The sequence below is a fragment of the Balaenoptera borealis genome, assembly GCF_965194805.1.
Source record: "Balaenoptera borealis genome assembly, chromosome: 3".
NCBI lineage: Eukaryota > Metazoa > Chordata > Mammalia > Artiodactyla > Balaenopteridae > Balaenoptera > Balaenoptera borealis.
The window spans coordinates 14,108,501-14,128,125 of NC_138866.1; the positions used below are offsets into that span (position 1 = coordinate 14,108,501).

General features: G+C 40.3%; 1 protein-coding gene, 1 long non-coding RNA gene and 1 pseudogene across 10 annotated transcripts in view; 1 reads left to right on the forward strand and 2 right to left on the reverse strand.

Annotated features, from left to right (window-relative positions):
- EFCAB11 (EF-hand calcium binding domain 11) overlaps positions 1-19,625 on the forward strand; it is a 229,403-nt gene that overhangs the window by 178,700 nt on the left and 31,078 nt on the right. For 2 of the 8 annotated variants that reach the window (XM_082383782.1, XM_082383743.1), the window contains one exon: positions 5,199-9,688. The exons of 2 other annotated variants lie outside the window; for them this stretch is intronic. In XM_082383782.1, the coding sequence (XP_082239908.1) occupies positions 5,199-5,283 (85 nt within the window). In that variant the 3' untranslated portion in view covers positions 5,284-9,688. Of the gene's footprint in view, positions 1-772; positions 1,554-2,286; positions 9,689-19,625 lie in introns of those variants that run through there. 4 more of the 8 variants (XM_082383780.1, XM_082383741.1, XM_082383783.1 and 1 more) reach the window with 3 other exon arrangements.
- LOC309624946 overlaps positions 1-19,625 on the reverse strand; it is a 436,224-nt gene that overhangs the window by 91,428 nt on the left and 325,171 nt on the right. The gene's annotated exons all lie outside the window — the stretch shown is intronic.
- Positions 13,409-14,172, reverse strand: LOC309624945 (cytochrome c oxidase subunit NDUFA4 pseudogene; annotated as a pseudogene). Its single transcript has one exon. The product of its transcript is annotated as a cytochrome c oxidase subunit NDUFA4 pseudogene (transcript).

Below are 19,625 nucleotides of genomic sequence, written 5' to 3' on the forward strand. Positions count from 1 at the left end.
GAGGCCTCTCTCCTTGGCTTGTAGACGGCCGCCTTCTCCCTGTTGTGTCTTCACATGGTCATCCCTATGTGCGTGTCTGTGTCCAAATTTCCTCTTCTTATAAGGATACCAGTCATATATTGGATTACAGCCCACCCTGATGACCTCATTTTAGTTAATTACCTCTTTAAAGACCCTGTCTTCAGGCACAGTCATGTTCTGAGGTACTGGGAGTTAGGACTTCAACACAGGAATTGTGGGGGGATGCAATTCATCCCATAACACCCATTACTCAGGGTGAGGGTCACTCCACACTCAGCCCGTGCTACTGAGGAACAGGTTGTTTGGAAGATACTATGACCTGGAGAGCTGGTAGTCCAAAAAAAAAAGAGAGAGAGAGGGAAAAAGAGAGCCCTAAGTCATAGATCTCTAGAGGGATGATTAGGGCAAAAGCTGCCATTTTCGTAATGAATAATTCCTTATGAACTAGTCTCCATTTCATTTGACTCATGTTTCATTTCCTTTAGTTATGCTACTGTTACAGTGTTCAGACAGAGCTAGGAAAAGAGAAACTATTTCTTCATTGCATGAATGAAATCACCTAACACCCAGATAAAGCAACTTGTGTTTCCTGCCCAAATATAATACTGAACTTGAAAAGGACAAGCAAATGTCAGCTTGAATGGGTGATTCTCATTGTTATTATTTACCCAAATGATCTATTTGGGGAGAGAGAATGGTCTTCCTTAAACTAAATGAAGTAACTTATTTCCTTGGAATGTAAATCTTACAGGAAAACTCCTCTACTTTATCAAGTGATTGAGTGACTCTCTGCAAGAAGATGAGTGTCTTTCTCACGAGTGACCTGTATTTGTCTTGAGATCATTCAAGAGGAAAGAAAATCTTGTCCCCACTACCTTATTTTTTTAAAAATCTCCATTTCAGAAGTACCATGTACCTTGGGACACTCTTTTCCTCATTTGTATTGACTTTCTCTGTTGGCGCACATTGCGTCTCACAGCTTTAATTATCACTTATATACAGATGATATTCAAATTTGCACTTCATTTCCAGCCCTTTCAGATGATGTCACCCTTCGCCTCGCCCCAAATTTGGCTCATGTCTTGCCTTGGATGAGCCACAATTTTCTCTGATTGAATATGGATGAGATGGAGGCTTTGCAGTTTAGTTGTAAATAAACTCTAAATGCCCTGGAGTTAATTTACCTCATTGATATCCTGCCCCTCCAGTTAAGAGCAAGAGTGTTCTGTGACTGACTCTGAATTATTCTCCTTCATTCATCAGAGACGACCCAGCCAAGGGATTAATCTCTACAAAATATCCAATGATATGTGACGGTTTCCATCACTCCCAATTTTGGCCAGAATTCTGGTTATCGCACAGCTGAAATTCTGCCATGATCTTTGGAAAGGCTTCCAATCAATCCCCTGTTTACGGTCTACTTGGAATATGGCTGCCCTTTGGCCTTGCTCTGTGTACACTATCCCAGGACACATTTTCCTTCAGGCAGCTGTGCTAGTTTGTTGTGCACTGAATAAAATGTAATTTGTCAAGATCTTGGCCAGATTCTCTGCCTTCATATAAACTAGCTTTTGAAATGTCTTAAAATTATGGTCTCTCCTTTTCAAGAGTTGCTTGCTGTTTTGTTTCATCATGTGGTTGGAGAGGTACCCTGCATAGCACCTCGATACTCACAGAACGTGCTGGCTTAAACAAAAATGTGTATTTGAAAACACTAGGAATATTTCATCATAAGCATTAACCTATGAGAGCCTGACACATAATAAGCAATATACACTCAGCATGTACTTGTTGGAATAAAGACTGAGTAAATGAATTTGTGATCCTTTGACCCATTTGTGGGTTTTGCTGCTGTAGTTATTTATAACATTTTTATCTACCTCTTAGGTTATTATGTAACTGCGCTGTGTAATTATTATTTCAACTAGAACATATTGGAACTCTCCATTAACATAACTGAAGGGTATAAAATAGAATGTTTGGAGTTGTCAATTAGCCGATTTGTCTTGTGTTGCTTTTCTTCATTATTTCAGTGTAGCTAACGGTTCATTCAGCACATTTTAATTAAAAACAAACATATGTGGGTCCGCTAAGAAGTCTAGTATCTGGTAGTGCAGTTAGACAAAGATGGCAAATATTTCTAGCAGTGACCATATGATATCTTCCATTCATCTCAGCATAATCCTCCGAATCTAATTATTGGAAGGATGGCAGCTGCACTCGGTTAGGCTTTTCTTTATTTTTACAGAGATGTGTTTTTTTCAGCCCGTTGTATGGTAGAGAATCAGCTGCTGCTGGAGTTTTTCCCAAGGCTGAAGTCCCAGCATCTACAGGACTTTCCCCCAGTTGCTTCCATTGCAACATTACCCGTTTGTTCCTGCCCACGTGCCATCTGGCCTGAAGATGTTCCAAGGAAATGTATGGTCTTCTGACAAGCTCTCTTTCTCTGTTTATACAAATATATTAGGTATATAATTATGACCTGAAGGTATCAGCATGGAGCAGGTGCCACCAAGGAAGCCTTATTGATGGGTGTGGCATTACCTGCATGAAGTTACCATGTCCTGGGGGCTGGTCTTCAACTTTGCAGACTCAGGAGCATGATTCTGTCAGCTTAGTTTCTTACTAACTGAGGATGCACAGGAGAATGTATTCATTTAAAAAGAGGATGATGACAATTGAAAATATGCACTCACACCAAGTGTCCCTCTAGTATGATAATTGAGAATGGGGACTCCGGAGTCAGACCGCCGGGGGTCAAATCCTATTTGTGGGGCTTACTAGCTATGTGATTTGGAACACACTGCTTAATTTCATTACATGTGGCAGACAGCCTTTAGGGGGACCCCATGATCCCTCCCTCCTGGTATTCATACCTTTGTGTCACTCCCCTCCCACAAGTGTGGGTGGGGCTTGTGACAAGCTCCTAATCAATGGAAGGTGGCAAAGGCAATAAGACGTACATGATTATGTGCATGGGATTTTGTAAGAGCATAGCACCCATCTTGCTAGAGTTTCTCTCTGTTTCTGTTTCCGTCTCTGTCTCTCTCTCCTTGAACCCATGCTTTTGGAGTTCTGAGCTGCCATGTAAAAGTCCAGCTACACTGAGGCCACCATACTAGAATGACCACATGGAGAAACCAAATAGAAATAGAGATGCCCAAGGAGCTGCCTATCTTCCAGCCCTAGCTCCCAGCTCTTTTGGGTGCTCCCAGTCCAAGCCCCAGACATGTGTGTGAAGAGGTCTTTGAGATGATTCCAGCTCCACTCACAAGCCGACTGCAGCCGTGGAGCCACTCCAAGTGAGAATCACCCAGCTGAGCTCAGTCAGTCCCAGAACTGAGTGAGAGAAGAAATGATGGTTATTGTTTCAAGCCACTGTTTGAGGTAGCTTGTTACGTAGCAATGAAGAACTTGAAAATACACACATGCCCACACTCACGTTTGTATGCAAATGTATTCATACAGACATATATCCAGTTTGACACACACACAGTCACACAGCTTGGTAACTAGTGGTATCAATGCTATTGTCACGTTTACTATTATATCCTAGATACTTACCATCTCTAGAGTCAGCACACATGGTTTTGATTATTTGCAAATCCCAGATCCATGATGTATGGTCATTTATAATTTTGCTGAGCCATGAATTTGAGTCCCAGGCTCGTGGGTGGGAGCGAGTTTCTCAGCTAGTGAGTGATCCTAGCTGACTACCAGCACAAATAAGATTTTGTTCTCTACTAGTCATTCCTTATGCAATGAATTTTTGATGTAATCTTTTTTAAATGCTTTGTTCCCCCAAAAAAGTGCTAAAAAATATCAGCTGACTGCTAGTCTTAGTGATAGGAGTGAAAGGAAAATAAAGAGGCCTGAGAAATAGAGATTCCCCACCTAATAATAGACATTTCAAAGAACAGAATGCCAAATGTGATGGCAGCTTGGCTTTATGATGTGAAAACAGTTAAAGGATGCAATCCCCAAGCCAGGGAGCATAATTGGGTAAGTCATTTTGGTGAGAACCCCAACCAGAACATGGTAGTTTATAAAGTCATTAGAAGCCTCAAGACATCATTCATATTTTTCAGTTAGAATATATTGCATTTTGGGAGAAAATTATATGCATAGTTACATTCACCAATTTGTGGGGTATTTGAAGGTGTAGGGACATCTCTTGAATTTCAACAGAATGTAGTCCTTAACTTCACATATGAGATGCTCTGCTAGGCTTGTGCAGCATTAATAAGAGTGTAAGTCATGGTCCTGCCCTTGAGATGCATAGAGTTTATCCAGGCAATGGGTGTGGAGGGAGGAGAGGCAATGAAAAACAAATGATGAGTTAAATATTATCACACTCAAGTGTGCTGGTGAACATCACCTATGATTAGTTAGTGTAGAGAATAAAGGCTGTTAGTTCAGACGAGAAGGAACAAGAATTTGAGATCTCTCAAAGGAAAAAGTCCAAGCCACTTAAGCCTGGCATTCAAGGCCCTCCATAATCTTGTCCCAACTTTACCTCCAACCTTCTCTCATAATATCCTCTAATATAAACAACCCTTCTAGTCAATTTGGTTGATTCATTAAGAAATACACCTGCCTCTCACTTTACACCCTGTTAATTTAAGGATTTTGAAATAAAATGAAAGCAAAATGAGCAACTTTAAAATGTGCTTTTTTAAAAAATAATTAATTAATTAATTATTTTATTTATGGCTGTGTTGGGTCTTCATTTCTGTGGGAGGGCTTTCTCTAGTTGCGGCAAGCGGGGGCCACTCTTCATCGCGGTGCGCGGGCCTCTCACTATCGCGGCCTCTCTTGCTGCGGAGCACAGGCTCCAGATACGCAGGCTCAGCAATTGTGGCTCACGGGCCCAGTTGCTCCGCGGCATGTGGGATCTTCCCAGACCAGGGCTCGAACCCGTGTCCCCTGCATCGGCAGGCAGACTCTCAACCACTGCGCCACCAGGGAAGCCCTAAAATGTGCTTTTAAATGTCATCTTAAAGAATTACATTCTTTAAAATGAACAACGAATGAGCAACACACGTGCACATAAAATAATTTCAGAATAACACAATTTAAACTGCTTGCCAAATTGTTTTAACAAAAAATTCCTTAGCAATAGTGATTATAAAAATTCTCATGCATGATCTACCATGTTCCTTTCCCCTTCTGGCTAGCTGGAGTGGAGTCAAGCCCCAGGGTGACCTTGGAACCTACGTGTTGAAAATGGCAGAGCCTCAAGCAGCTGGGTCCCTTGAATGAGTGTGTGAAGGAAGGTCACCTAGCAACCAGGATGGCCCCTGTCAAATGGCTACAGATAGATGTAAGAAGTAAATGTCTATTGTGGTTGGCCTCTGAAATTTGGGGTTTGTTTATTATGGCAGCTAGCTTCTTAGGCAATTTGCATTATCTTAACCAATATGGTCATTTAATTTGAAGAAGTGGGAAAAACCTACTACCATAAGAATAGAGGTTACCAGCTGCACTGACAAGGGCTAACAGGACAGTTCCCATCAAGAGTACGGATTTCGGCACCAGACTGCAGGATTGAAAGCCAGTTCTGCCATTTACTGGGTATATAACCTTAGGCAAGTGTATTAGTTGGGGTTCTCCAGATAAACAGAACCAGTAGGATGTGATACATATGTAGAAAGAGATTTATTTTAAGCAACTGACTTATGTGATTGTGGAGGGTTGGCAAGTCCAGAATCTGATGGGGGAGGCCAACAGGCCAGAGACACAGGAAAGAGTTGCACTTCAAATCCAAAGGCAGTCTGTAAGTGAACCAGGAAGAGCCAATGCTGCAGATGGAGTCCACAGGCAGCCTGCTGGTAGAATTTCTTCTTGCTTAGAGAGAGGTTAGCTTTTCGTTCTTTTCAGGCCTTCAACTGATTGGATGAGGCCCACTCAGCATTATTGAGGGCAATCTGCTTTGCTCAAAGTCCACTGCTTTAAATGTAAATCTCATCCAAAAACACCCTCTTAGAAACATCCAGAATAATGTTTGACCAAATATCAATGCATGTGTTTAGAATAGTGTCTGCTCATAGTGCTCCGTGAGTGTTTGCTCTTGACTATTATTATTATTAATTAGTATTGTCATAGGCTTCGGCTGTATGCTTCTCTCTGATGAAAACGCTAAGAAAAAATGTAAGCAGGGCCACCAGGAGTAACAGGATTGTTTGGCTGGGAACACTAGTAATGTGATGAGAGACTTCACACATTAAAATTCTCATAATGTAGAAAATGGAGGCTTGCATACTCACATTTGCAGGCTATATTGGCCAGTGCTCCATTAGTCAGTGGCTATTTTTTTCTTGGTGGCTATTTTATTCCATGAATAAATTTTAATATATTCAACTTTCCCCATAAACTGCTTATTTACTGTTCATATTAATGCAATATAGCAAAAACATTTACATGACTGGAATCTTTTGCAGTCTACTAGAGCATTTCTCTTGCATTTCTTTCCCTTCATTTCTGGTGAGAAAATTCATTTTTGCTCTACATGTTTTTGAATTAACTGTCACTTCTCAGGAGTGCAACATCAGCATACATCACAAAGCTGATGTAGAGTGGAATGATTAAGAACCTGGCTTGTGGTTGGGCAAAATTGGGCGTGAGCCTTTCCAAGCCCTGGCTTCTTCACAAAGTGTTGTTGTGAGGACGGAAGGGTGAGTCTCAGTACAGTGCCTGGCACTCAGGAAGCACTCGATGAATGGGAACTATGATGATTCCTTTCGTTAGGAATTCTCTGTATTGTTGTTACAATGTTCCACCTTGCACTGGGGAGACCTAGCATCCTGGGTCCCTGAATGACTGTGTGGAGGAAGCAATGTCAAACTGTTACACATGCAAGGAGTAAACTATTGTGGTTCATCTTTTAAATTTGGGGTTTGCTCAGAATTCCAAAGGATGCATGCACCTATTTACGATAGCCAGGACGTGGAAGCAGCCTAAATGTCCATTGACAGAGGAATGGATAAAGAAGATGTGGTAATATATACAGTGGAATAATACTCAGCTATAAAAAGGAACAAAATAGTGCTATTTGCAGAGATGTGGATGGACCTAGAGATGGTCATACAGGGTGAAGTAAGTCAGAAAGAGAAAAACAAATACCGTATGCTAACACATATATATGGAATCTAAAAAAAAAGGTTCTGAAGAACCTAGGGGCAGGACAGGAATAAAGACGCAGAGCTAGAGAATGGACTTGAGGACACTGGAAGGGGGAAGGGTAAGCTGGGACGAAGTGAGAGAGTGACATGGACATATATACACTACCAAATGTAAAATAGATAGCTAGTGGGAAGCAGCCGCATAGCACAGGGAGATCAGCTCCGTGCTTTGTGACCACCTAGAGGGGTTGGCTAGGGAAGGTGGGAGGGAGGGAGACGCAAGAGGGAAGAGATATGGGAACATATGTATAGCTGATTCACTTTGTTATAAAGCAGAAACTAACATACCATTGTAAAGCAATTATACTCCAATAAAGATGTTAAAAAAAAAGTCATGCTATATAAATTTGTTTCTCAATATGCAAAGTTGCACACATTATATTCTGCCTCTAGCCATGTTGGAATAACCAGTACTATTTGTTCCCTTCCTGCCATAAACAACTAGACAACTGGACAAAATATATGATACAATTATTTTCAGATGTTGGACAGCAGGACTATAATCCCTGAGGGAAGGGAAACAAAACAAGGTGAAAGAACCATGAGGGAGCCATAAACAGAAACATTCTCAGCGTTCACAATTATCTGGAAGACAATTGAGTTCCACCCAGTCAGTGTGGAGAAATCTCACTGACCACTGCCTTGGTTTTCTATGGCTGCTGTAACAAATTACCCTCAATGTAGTGGTTTAAAACAACACAAATTTATTAACTTACAGTTCTGTAGAACAGAAGTCTGACACAGATCTCACTGGGGTAAAACCCAAATGCGGGTATGATGCATTCCTTTCCGGAGGATCTGGGGAAGAATCTGTTTCTTTGCATTTTTTCCCTCCTAGGAACCACCCACTTTTTTTTGACTCATGGCCCCTTTCCTCTGTCTTCAAAGTCAACAACACTGAGCTGCGTCCTTCTCACACTCTGTCTCTCTGGTTCTCTCTTCTGCCTCCCTCTTCAGCTTTTTTTTTTTTTTTTTTCTGGGGAACAGAACGGGAATCTGGGGGTCTGGGAGAGGAAGTGACTTACACCTCTTCAGCTTTTAAAGACCCTTGAGCCCACCTAGATAATCCAGGATAATCTCCCTAATTTAAAGTCAGCTGATTAGCAAAACTTAATTCTTAAACCCTGTTTCCCCTTTGTCATTTAACTTAATTATTCCCAGGTTCCAGGAATTAGGATGTGGACATTTGGGGAGGCCATTATTTTGCTTATTACAACTGCTGAGGCATTTACTAGAGACCTCAGAACAGTTAGGCCATAGTAGTAGTAGAGATAAATTAGCCCTAAAACAATGGATGTTCTAGATTCGACCTAACAAAGCTTGAAAATAAAAAAAATTAAGCTAGTCCATAAGTAAATTAATGCTTGCCAATATAAACATCAATACTCTAAAGAAAGACAATGAAAGCCAGACACAAAACAATGTGAAGTTTAAAATTACATCAAGGGGCTTCCCTGGTGGTGCAGTGGTTAAGAATCTACCTGCCAATGCAGGGGACACGGGTTCAAGCCCTGGTCCAGGAAGATCCCACATGCTGCGAAGCAACAAAGCCCCTGAGCCACAACTACTGAGCCTGCGCTCTAGACCCCTCGAGCCACAACTACTAAAGCCCATGAGCCACAACTACTGAAGCCTGTGAGCCACAACTACTGAAGCCCTCAAGCCACAACTACTGAAGCCTGTGCCTAGAGCCCGTGCTCTGCAACAAGAGAAGGCACCGCAATGAGAAGCCCGTGCACCACAACGATGAGTAGCCACCGCTCGCCGCAACTAAAGAAAGCCTGTGTGCTGTAGTGAAGACCCAATGCAGCCAAAAGTAAATAAACTAATTAATTAATTTTAAAAAAATTTTAAATCACAGTCAAAAGTTACTAAACATTCAAAGAAGCAAGACAGTATGATTCATAATCAGGAGAAAAATTAATCAAAAGAAACAGACCCAGAAATGATAGCAATAATGGAATCATCAAACAAAAACTTTAAAATAGCTCATATTAATATGTTTAAGAAATCAGAGGAAAACATGATCATACTGAGGAGAGAAATATAAACTATAAAAAAAGAAATGAATGGAATTTCAATGGAACCAAATGAAGTGAAAAATTCACTGGACAAGTTTTACAAGAGATTGGACACTGTAGAAAAAAAGATCAGTGAACTTGAAGAAATTGCAAAAGAAACTATCTAGGCTGAAACACAGAGAAGAAAAAGAGTCTGAAAAAAATGAAAAGAGCTTTAGTGACCTGTGGAACAAGATTAAGTGGTCTAACATATATAAAATGGGAGTACCAGAAAAGGGGGGACAGAAATGCTATTTGAAGAAATAATGGCCAAAATTTTCCCAAGTTTAATGAAAACTATAAATGTACAGATTCAAGAGGCTCAATGAATCCCAAGCAGAAAATATACAAATAAAAACACATCACAATACATCATTATCAAGTTACTGAAAACCAGTGATAAAAAAAGTTATTAAAAGGAGCAGAGGGGCTTCCCTGGTGGCGCAGTGGTTGAGGGTCTGCCTGCTAGTGCAGGGGACACGGGTTCGAGCCCTGGTCTGGGAGGATCCCACATGCCACGGAGCAGCTGGGCCCGTGAGCCACAACTACTGAGCCTGCGCGTCTGGAGCCTGTGCCCCGCAACGGGAGGGGCCGCGACAGTGAGAGGCCCGCGCACCGCGATGAAGAGTGGCCCCCGCTTGCCGCAACTAGAGAAAGCCCTCGCACGAACCGAAGACCCAACACAGCCAAAAATAAATAATAAAATAAATAAATAAAGTAGCTATAAAAAAATTAAAAAAAAAAAAACATTATAAAAAAAAAAAAAAAGGAGCAGAAAAAGAGACATATTACATATACAGAGCAAAGACGAGAATGCTCACAGACTTCTTGTCAGGAACAATGCAAGCTAAAAGACAAGGAAAATGTGTTCTTATAGAGCTGGAAGGGGAAAAAAAAGGGTAAAGTAGAATACTATATCTAGAAAAAATAATCTTCAAAATGAAAGCAAAACAAGGCTTTTTATCCAGGAGACCTACACCATAAGAAATGTTAAAGGAAACTTTTCAGGCTGAAGGAAAAATGATACCAGTTGGAAGCTTGGCTCTACATGAAGGAAAGAACCCTGAAGTGGTGAATGTGTGTATAAATACAAAATAAATGTCTCCCTAATTTAAAATTTTCTTTTAAAAAGAATTGACCATTTAAGGAACATTTAAGGAAAAAAATAATAACAGTGTATTGTGGGGGTTATTATATATGTAGAAGTAAAATGAATGACAACAATTGTTTAAAGGACCCCAAGGGAGAAATGGAAGTACAGCTATTGTGTGGTTCTTAGGGTACATATTAGTGGTCTATTACGATTTGAGAGTAGACTGTGATGTTAAAGGTGCTTATTGTGAACTCTATACTCCATCAAAAAAATAAGGCAAGTAGATATTGATAATAAGCCAATAGAGAGAAAATAGAATCTAAAAATAATCCAAAAGATAGCATGAAAAGAGGAAAAAAATACAAATAACCAAGTAGAAGATAAAATAGTAAGGTTGGACTTAAATCCAACCATATCACAAACTACATTAAATAAAAATACTTTAAAAGTCAAACTGGATAAGAAAGTAAAACCTAATCGAACATTGCCTACAAGAGATCTAATTTAAATATAAAGGAATGGAAAAAGATATACTATACAAACATTAATAATAAGAAAGCTGAGTGGCTGTATTAATATCAGACAAGGTGAACTTCAGGATAAAAAATATAACCAGAGAAAAAGAGGAACAATTCACAATGATAAAGGATCATTCATTAAAAAAAATAACAGTTCTACATGTGTATATACCTATTCACAGAGCTTCATATACACAAAGCAAACACTAAAAGAACAGAAAAGATTTTACACCTCACAGTTATGAGTGTTTTCAAAACTAAACATTGTGGGTTTTTTTTTTTTTTCCCACAAATGGTGACAGGAAAACTGGATATTCACATGCCAAAAAATGAAGTTGGACCTTACACCATATACAGAAATTAACTCAAAATGGATCAGAAACCTAAACATGAGTCAAAGGTATAAAACTCTTCAAAGAAAACCTAAAGAAAAAACTTCATGACATTGGATTTGGTGATGATTTTGTGGATATGACACCTAAAGCATAGGTAACAAAATTAAAAATAGATAAATTTGGTCTACGTCAAAATTTAAAACTTCTGTGCGTGAAAGGACATTATCAACAGAGTGAAAAGCCAACCCAGGAAACAGGATAAAATACTTGTGAATCATATATCTGATAAGGGATTCATATTCAAAATATATAAAGAACTCTTACAACTCAACAATAAAATACCAAATAACTCAATTAAAAAATGAGCAAAGGACTTGAATATATAGACATTCCATCAAAGAAGATATACAAAAAGTCACTAAACACATGAAAAGATGCTCAACATCACTGATCACTAGGGAAATGCAAATCAAAACCATAATGAGATACTACTTCACACCCATTAATACAGCCATTATTTTTTACAAAAAGAAAAACAGAAAATAACAAATACTGGTGAAGAAGTGGAGAAATTGAACCATGGTGCATAGCTAGTGGGAATAGAAAACAGTATAACTGCTAAGGAAAACAGTGTGATGGTTCCTCAAATAATTAAACGTAGATTTACCCCATGATCTAGCAATTCCACTTCTGGGCATATAGCCAAAAGAATTGAAATCAGGTACTGGAACATGTATATTTGTACACCCAAGTTCATAGGAGCATTATTCACAAGAGTCAAAAGGTGGAAGCGACGTAAGTGTCCGTCAACAGATAAATGGATAAACAAAATGTGGTACATACAATGGAACATTATCCAGTCTTAAAAAAGAAGGAAATTCAGACTCATGCCACAACATGAACATTGAAAACATTAAGCTAGGTGAAATAATCCAGTTACAAAACTACAGATACAGTGTGATTCCACTCATATCAGAGACCTAGAGCAGTCAAATTCATAGAAACAGAAAGTAGAATAGTGGATACCAGAGGCTAGGAGAAGGGGAAATGGAGAGCTGGTGTTTAACGTCGACAGAGTTTCAGGATGGGATGATGAGAAAGTTCTGGAGATGCATGGTGCGGACGGTTGCACAATGTGAAAGTACTCAGTGCCACTGAACTGCACACTTTAACATGATTAATATGGTAAATTTTATATGTATATGTTACCACAGTTTTTCTTAAAAAGAGGAGGAGGAGGAGAAGGAGGAAGAAGAGACTGAGGAGAGAGATAAAGGATGTGGGAAGAAAACCTCAGTACATTTTTGACTGAGATGACTGAAGTTCATTTTCTTTTTCTTTTTTCTTTTTTTCTGCAGCGGAGGGAAATTCTGCTATTGCAGTCTGGCCCAGTTCCCCAGTTCTCCTCTAAGACAACTCCCGTGTGCTAGAAATCTGTAGCCAAGTGGGCCTGTGGGTCTGTATGCTGGCATGTGAACTAGTTTTTTCTTACTTCCCAGTTTAATTTAGGGGAAGGCACTTCACCAAAGTGCTTAAACAGGAAGGAGAAATTACCAACACTGTTATTCTCTCTTACAGCAGCCTCAGATTCAAGCTAAAGCTACCATTATCCTTTTCCCTCCGTTCCCTTAAAAATACTCGTTTCCCTACTGGATTCCACAGAGAAGGGAAATTTGCCTGGTTCCACAGGTGCAGATGGAGCCACAGGCCGCCTGGTCCTTACAGGCTCTTGTAGTGATAAGGACCCTGTCCCCCAGGGGTCTCCTATTTGTCCATGGGTGCTCCCTGTGGATTCAGGAGTCAGGCCAGATCCCAGACTTGGATGTGGATTTCCTTTTTTGGGGGGCCCCGCAGCATGTGGGATCTTAGTTCCCCGACCAGGGATTGAACCCGCTCCCCCTACACTGGAAGTGCAGAGTCTTAACCACTGGACCGCCAGGGAAGTCCCTTTGTAATTCTTTCTTTCTTTTTTTTTTTTGGCCGGGATTTCCTTTCTGAATGATTGAATAAATGCTCAATTTATCCAATAATAGACCCTATGGGTAGTTAATTCAACTTGGTAACAATTCAAATGTGACTCCAAAGTAGAGCCTTCACATAGAGCAATAGAACTCTCGCATTGATATAATCATTTTTACGACGGAAATAACAATAATAGTAACAATAACTAATAATAGTACCAATCGTACCAACATTTGGGATACTTTCATATAACACTGCTCCTATTGACTTATTTAATCACAGTAATGCCACGAGGGAGGTTTTATTATTATCCCCATTTCACAGATGCAGAAACTTGGGCACAGAGAGGGGAGGTAACTTTCCCAGTTCCATGCTTGTCCATAAATTTGTAGTCCTTTTTCTTTTGTTTTTTTTCAAGTTTCAGACTATTTATTAATCCGTGTAAACCCCAGCACAATACACCAACATGATTTCGTGCATTTAGAGGGGAAATATTTCCTGGTTAAGTGGAAAATTGCGCAGGTGGCTTCTGGAAGAACTTCATTCTAAGCAGTTCTATAGTGAAACATTTCATTTAGAAGTCTGGACCTTCTTTCTTCAGTTTGCTGTAATCTACATTCACTGAGTAGAACTTGTACTGATCATTGGGACCCAGTTTGTTCCAGGGTTCTGGGTTATTCTTTCTGTTCCAACTGACATCTGGATTGAACAATGCCAGGCGCAAGACATACAGTGCTGCTCCAGTACCTCCCACTCCAGTAAATATGAAGATGGGGATCAAGCTGGGATGCCTCTTGGCCTGAATGATGATCTGGCGAAGCATGGTTGCGACAGAAGCCTCGAGTCCAGACGGAGAGAACAACAAACTTTCAAGGGACTAAACAGTCTACTGTATTCCTTTTTCTTGACAACTACTTTCACCATGGGATGTTCCACTGAGAAGCAGACTAGTTTGAGGCTTGCTCTGTGTTGTTGTGTTATTCAAGTTATTTTGCTAGAAAGCCTGGGAAACCAACTCAAATTTGCTGAAGCACTATGGGAATTTATCGGTGGTGTGTATCCAACTTCAGGCACGGCTGTATCCAAGTGACTAAATGGTGGCTCGCGTGCTCTCTCGTGCATGCTCTCTCTCTCTCTTTCTCTTTCCCTCTCCCCCCACCATGCCCACGCATGTGCGAACCCAGGCACGAGCGCCCATGCATGCACACACACACACACACATTTTCTCCACCTCTAGAGTTGCCTACCTCTCTGCTAACGTGGTTAAACTGACTAGCATCAGGCCTACATCTAAAAGTCTAGAGTTTGGGACTTCCCTGTTGGCGCAGTGGTTAAGAATCCGCCTGCCAATGCAGGGGACACGGGTTCGAGCCCTGGTCCGGGAAGATCCCACATGCCGCGGAGCAACTATGCCTGTGCGCCACAGCTACTGAAGCCCGCGTGCCTAGAGCCCATGCTCCGCAGCAAGAGAAGCCACAGCATTGGGAAGCCCGCGCACCACAACGAAGAGTAGCCCCCGATCACCGCAACTTGAGAAAGCTGGCGCGCAGAAACGAAGATAAATAAATAAATAAAGTCTAGAGTTTGGTAAAAAGACAGGGCTTTTCCCTCTAAAGTCCCAGCATGAATTTGGCCTTGAGTCTTGTGGACCTGTCTTGAGTCACCTAATATCCCTAAACCAATCACTGTGGTCAAGTGAAAGGCAGCCTTGGCTTGGCCTGACCTGAGCCAATTGCCCATCTTCGTTGGGTGGGGAGAGGGTTTGGCTCCACCTAAACTGTGTGGATCAAGAGTGAGAAAGGCAAACTGAGATGTCGGTATTCAAAGAAGGAGGGAGTCCATGAAGGACAGACCAAAATAACAGACATTTGTTGCCGCTGCCAGTAAAGCAGTCAGTGCTAGACACTGGATGATATTTGACCACGAGGTTGAGTGTAGGGAATCTTTATCTTTGGATTGGACGTCCAGTAGCCTGTTTTTTCCCTACAAAGCTTGCTGACCAAAGTCCTTCTAAAGATTCTAACAGTTTTGAATTCATGACTCATGGATCACTCAAGAAACTGAGCCACTGCCATATTTTTACTTCTATTTTGATATTCATTTATTCATTCAACAAATATTAATGCAGCCCTAGCTAGGTGTAAGGATCTTGAAATACAGAGGTGAATCAGTGTCATGGCCCTGGCTTACATTCCTGCGAGGGGCTTAATATCCATTTAATGTAGGTTTGCTTGACTACATAAATCACATGAAGCTTTTGAATATAATGTTGGATTTTCCTATGACACCATGGATAGAATTTCAAATAGTAGCAGGTAGTCAATACATGTTTGCTGATTGATTATATGATGGTAAAGATTCATCCTTGTGTATCATTATTTTTTCTCTATTGTTTATCTGTTCCTAGACCAATCAGATCATGAGTGATGGAAACCAGCTATGTTTCCGAGAGAATTGATGTAATGCTTATTCCTTACAGGTGGTGGAAATGGAAATTATTTGCTATGGGAACCCCACGTCTACTAATCATTGGCGTGGTGGTAAACGTGTGTGGGAATGGGAGGTCTTACAACTGTCTTTCTTCCCTTTCTGTATTTTTGCTACCTTTGATCTGGAATTTTAATCTTATTGGGTTAAATTATTTCTGGTGAGGTGTTCAAAGACTTTCAAGTATCTCTGCCTTTTAGAACATTAGCTTCTTTGTTGTGTGTTTTTTCCTAACTATTCCAAATATAGTATAATGACCAGAAAGCAGAAAGAAAAACCATTTTATGTTCTTGAATTTGATATCATATTCACAGCTTCCACTTAGTACCTTTCTAGTTCTTAGGTTCATTTCAATGTCATTTTCGAGGTGCCTGCCAGGATTATAACCACTTCAATCCAGGTTTCTATACATTTAGGGAATAAGTTGGTTCATTTGATTGAAACACAAGACCTTAATATCTGTATTTATACATGGCTCAAAGCTCCTAGTAGAGTTATTGTAGAGCTAGACTACTGTGCATTATTTAATATATTTATTAATTCATTAAGCAAATATTTACTGAACACCTACCATGTGTGAAGGTGGTCAAAAGGTACAAACTTCCAGTTATAAAATAAATAAGTCCTGGGGATGAAACATACTGCACGGTGACTGTAGTTAGTAATACTGTATTGTACATGTGAAAGTTGCTAAGAAAGTAAATAGACCTTAAAAGTTCTCAGCACAAGAAAAAAATTGTAACTATGTGCGATGGTGAATGTTAACTAGACTTGTTATGGTGATCATTTCACAGTATATATATATATATATATATATATATATATATATCTCAAATCATTACATTGTACACCTGAAACTGATATAATATTATATGTCAATTAAATCTCAATTTTAAAAAGTATCAACAACAAGGTCCTACTGTATAGCACAGGGAACTATATTCAATACCCTGTGATAAACCATAATGGAAAAGAAAAAAATGAAATGAAACAAAATGAAATTAAATAAATAAATAAATAAGTTCGTACTCTCAAGGGCTAGGAAGAGATGTAAACCACAGAATGGGGGAGAGTAGTCAGGGAAGGGCCCTTAGATTGGGGGAGTGTATTAGCTTGGCGGCCATAACACAATATCACAGATAGAGTGGCTTAAACAACAGAAATGTGTTTTTTCACATTTCTAGAGGTTAGAAGTCCAAGGTCAAGGTGCCAGCAGTTTTGGTTTCTTCTGAGGCCTCTCTCCTTGGCTTACAGATGGCCATCTTCTCACTGTGTGTTCACTTGGTCATCTCTGTGTGTCTTTGTCTGTGCTAATCTCTTATTCTTATTAGGACGCCAGTCATATTGAATTAGGGCCACCCTTACAAACCCTTTTTAACTTAATCACCTCTTTAAAGGCCTTATTGGTGAATATAATCACATTCTGAGATGCTGAGGGCTAGGGCTTCAATATGAATTCTGGGAGGACACAATTCAGCCCATAATGGGGGTTCAGGGAGGTCCTCTCTGAGGAGGGGAGACATCTGAGCAGAGACCAAATGAGGGAACAAGTCACAGGTGTAGGGTGAGTCATCTGGGGGAAGAGCGCTTCTGGCAGGGGGACGGTGAGTGCACAGGCTCGAGGCTGGAGGCTGGAATATCAAGGAGGCCACGGTGACCGGAGCCCATGAGGGAGGGCAAGGATGCCACAGGTTCAAGCAGAGGCCAGCCATGAGGAAACCTGGAGGCATGGTGAAGACTGAATTTTCTTCCGAATGTCATGGGAAGTCAGGGGAATGTTTTGAGCAAGGCAGGGACATAATTTCACATATGTTTGTAAAGGATTATTTTTAAATTTGCAACAGATTTTCTGTAGACTCCCAAGAATTCACTTGGAAAGATCATACTGATCATGAAACCCAGAAAAGTTGAGATGCGGACCTCAGCGGTTACTCTCCACTGATTTCCTAGGAATTCCTTCCCTCAGAGGTTAAGTTATCAGCTAAGAATTCTTTGGAATACTGGATTACTGCTGAGGTTTCTCCTGCCACATGCAATGATGCTGAGTTTCTGACAAGAGAAATATCTGGCTCAATTTGCATATATGGAAAAATACCCTTTTCTTGAAGAAAAACTTTGGTTCTTCTGATTGGGTCTGTAGTAATTTATTTATAAGGAGTGATGTTAAATTGGCATCACTTGGGACAACTTGAGTCAGGGCAAAACTCTGAGGTGTCTTTTCCATCTTTGACAAATGTCATCTCTAGAATAGATGAAGTAACAAGAGAGAATACCAATTACTTTGGAAGTCTTGAGCAACCTGTTGCCAAAAAATAAGGGATCTCCACAAAGCAAGTCACATACCTAGACCCTATTCTGAAATAACCAGAGACTGGGCATTCTAAAGCCCCATGTACGGGAAGCCTGCATGACACTGGATTATAACCCAAACCATCAAGACATTTTAAGTCACTAAAATGGCCATATCCGTCTGTACAAGGTATTTATGTTGTACTCAGATTCAAGCACTATACTCAGTAGAAAACATATTCGTTGGATAGATTGGTACTCATTTTCATGGGAACTTGTAAACATGAGCCATCAACTTTTCCCTCTTGTATCTCCATTAAACTTTGTTACTGAGGGCTGCCTTCTGGAATCTGTAAAAAACTTCCTCATATAGAAGAGTATAATGATTTTGGACACACACACACACACAGAAACTTTCAACTGTAATTTCCCGGTTAGAGATAGTAGAATTTAGGTGAGATCAGTTAGATTTCAAAAATAACAATAGGTCACTTTTTCAGTCTCTCTTCTTTTGGAAACACACTCTCTGTTTTATGAATGGCGAGATGGTAAATAGCAAACAAATTTATCTAGTATATGCCATGGAAATCGTTTAGAGATAACTGGAAACAACTTCAATATGAATAGGAAAGCGTCCCTCCCCACCACAGGGAGAGAAAATGGACTAACCTACTCTGGCCAAATAATTAGAATTATATATGTGTGAATTTCCATATCTAAATCCAAACATTCCTTGTTTAGAACATTCCTCTAAAGATTGTCTTCAGGCACCTGAAGACACCAAATGGCCCAGGATCACAATACCTTTTCACAGAGTCTTGGTACTGAAGGATAGAATTCAAGGCATTAGCCAGAATATCTCAGTCAAGTTCTCCAGCATTTTGAAGCTATCCTTGAAGGCTGCATTAAAAGGATAGCACAGCGGTAAAGTAATGTCTCATTTGCCTCAATAAGCAAAGTTGGAGATTATTTATGATAACACAGTCATCAGGAGAATGTGTTCCTGTGCATTCTGAAGACATGGGGCCTCTCTTTGAGTCTTACTATTAAGTCCTTGCTGTGAAGGGGTGGTAAGTGTGATTAAGCTGTTAGATTAGCAAGGTTCTACTGCATTTTCGCTTTAAGCCAGAGTGCTTTCACAGCTGAGCTGTAATGCTCTGAAAACGCCTGCATAACAAGATCCAGACGTGGAGTTGAATCCCAAATGGTAAACGGCCAACGGCATTTATCCACTATTACATTGTCGAAGCCATAAAGAGTCAGCACGTCTGAAGAGGCACTGTGCCTAAGTCCCAAAGCATAGAGGAAGCCAGCGCAGGAAATAGGTGGCTCTTTCAATAATAACATACCTCTACAGGGTGGGAAGGTAGTTCCATTTTCTAGAGAATACCAGCGTGAACTCCAATCCCTTCTTAGAAGTTAAGTAGAAAGAATGAACCTAAGTTATCCTATTGATGACTAAATGTTACATTTAGCTCCCCGGAGTCCATGCTTGGAAGAAAATTCCAAGGAATCACATTTAGCTTGCTGGCCAAGTGGGACTTGCCACATACTTGAGTAAACACAGGTTTCCTAATAAACTGCCTTTCTTAGAAATCTGAAGTACTGAAATCCTTGAGTTCAGGAGGACTTAAATATCTCAGGGAGGCAGAAAAAGGGATCAAGTTGTAGAACGATAG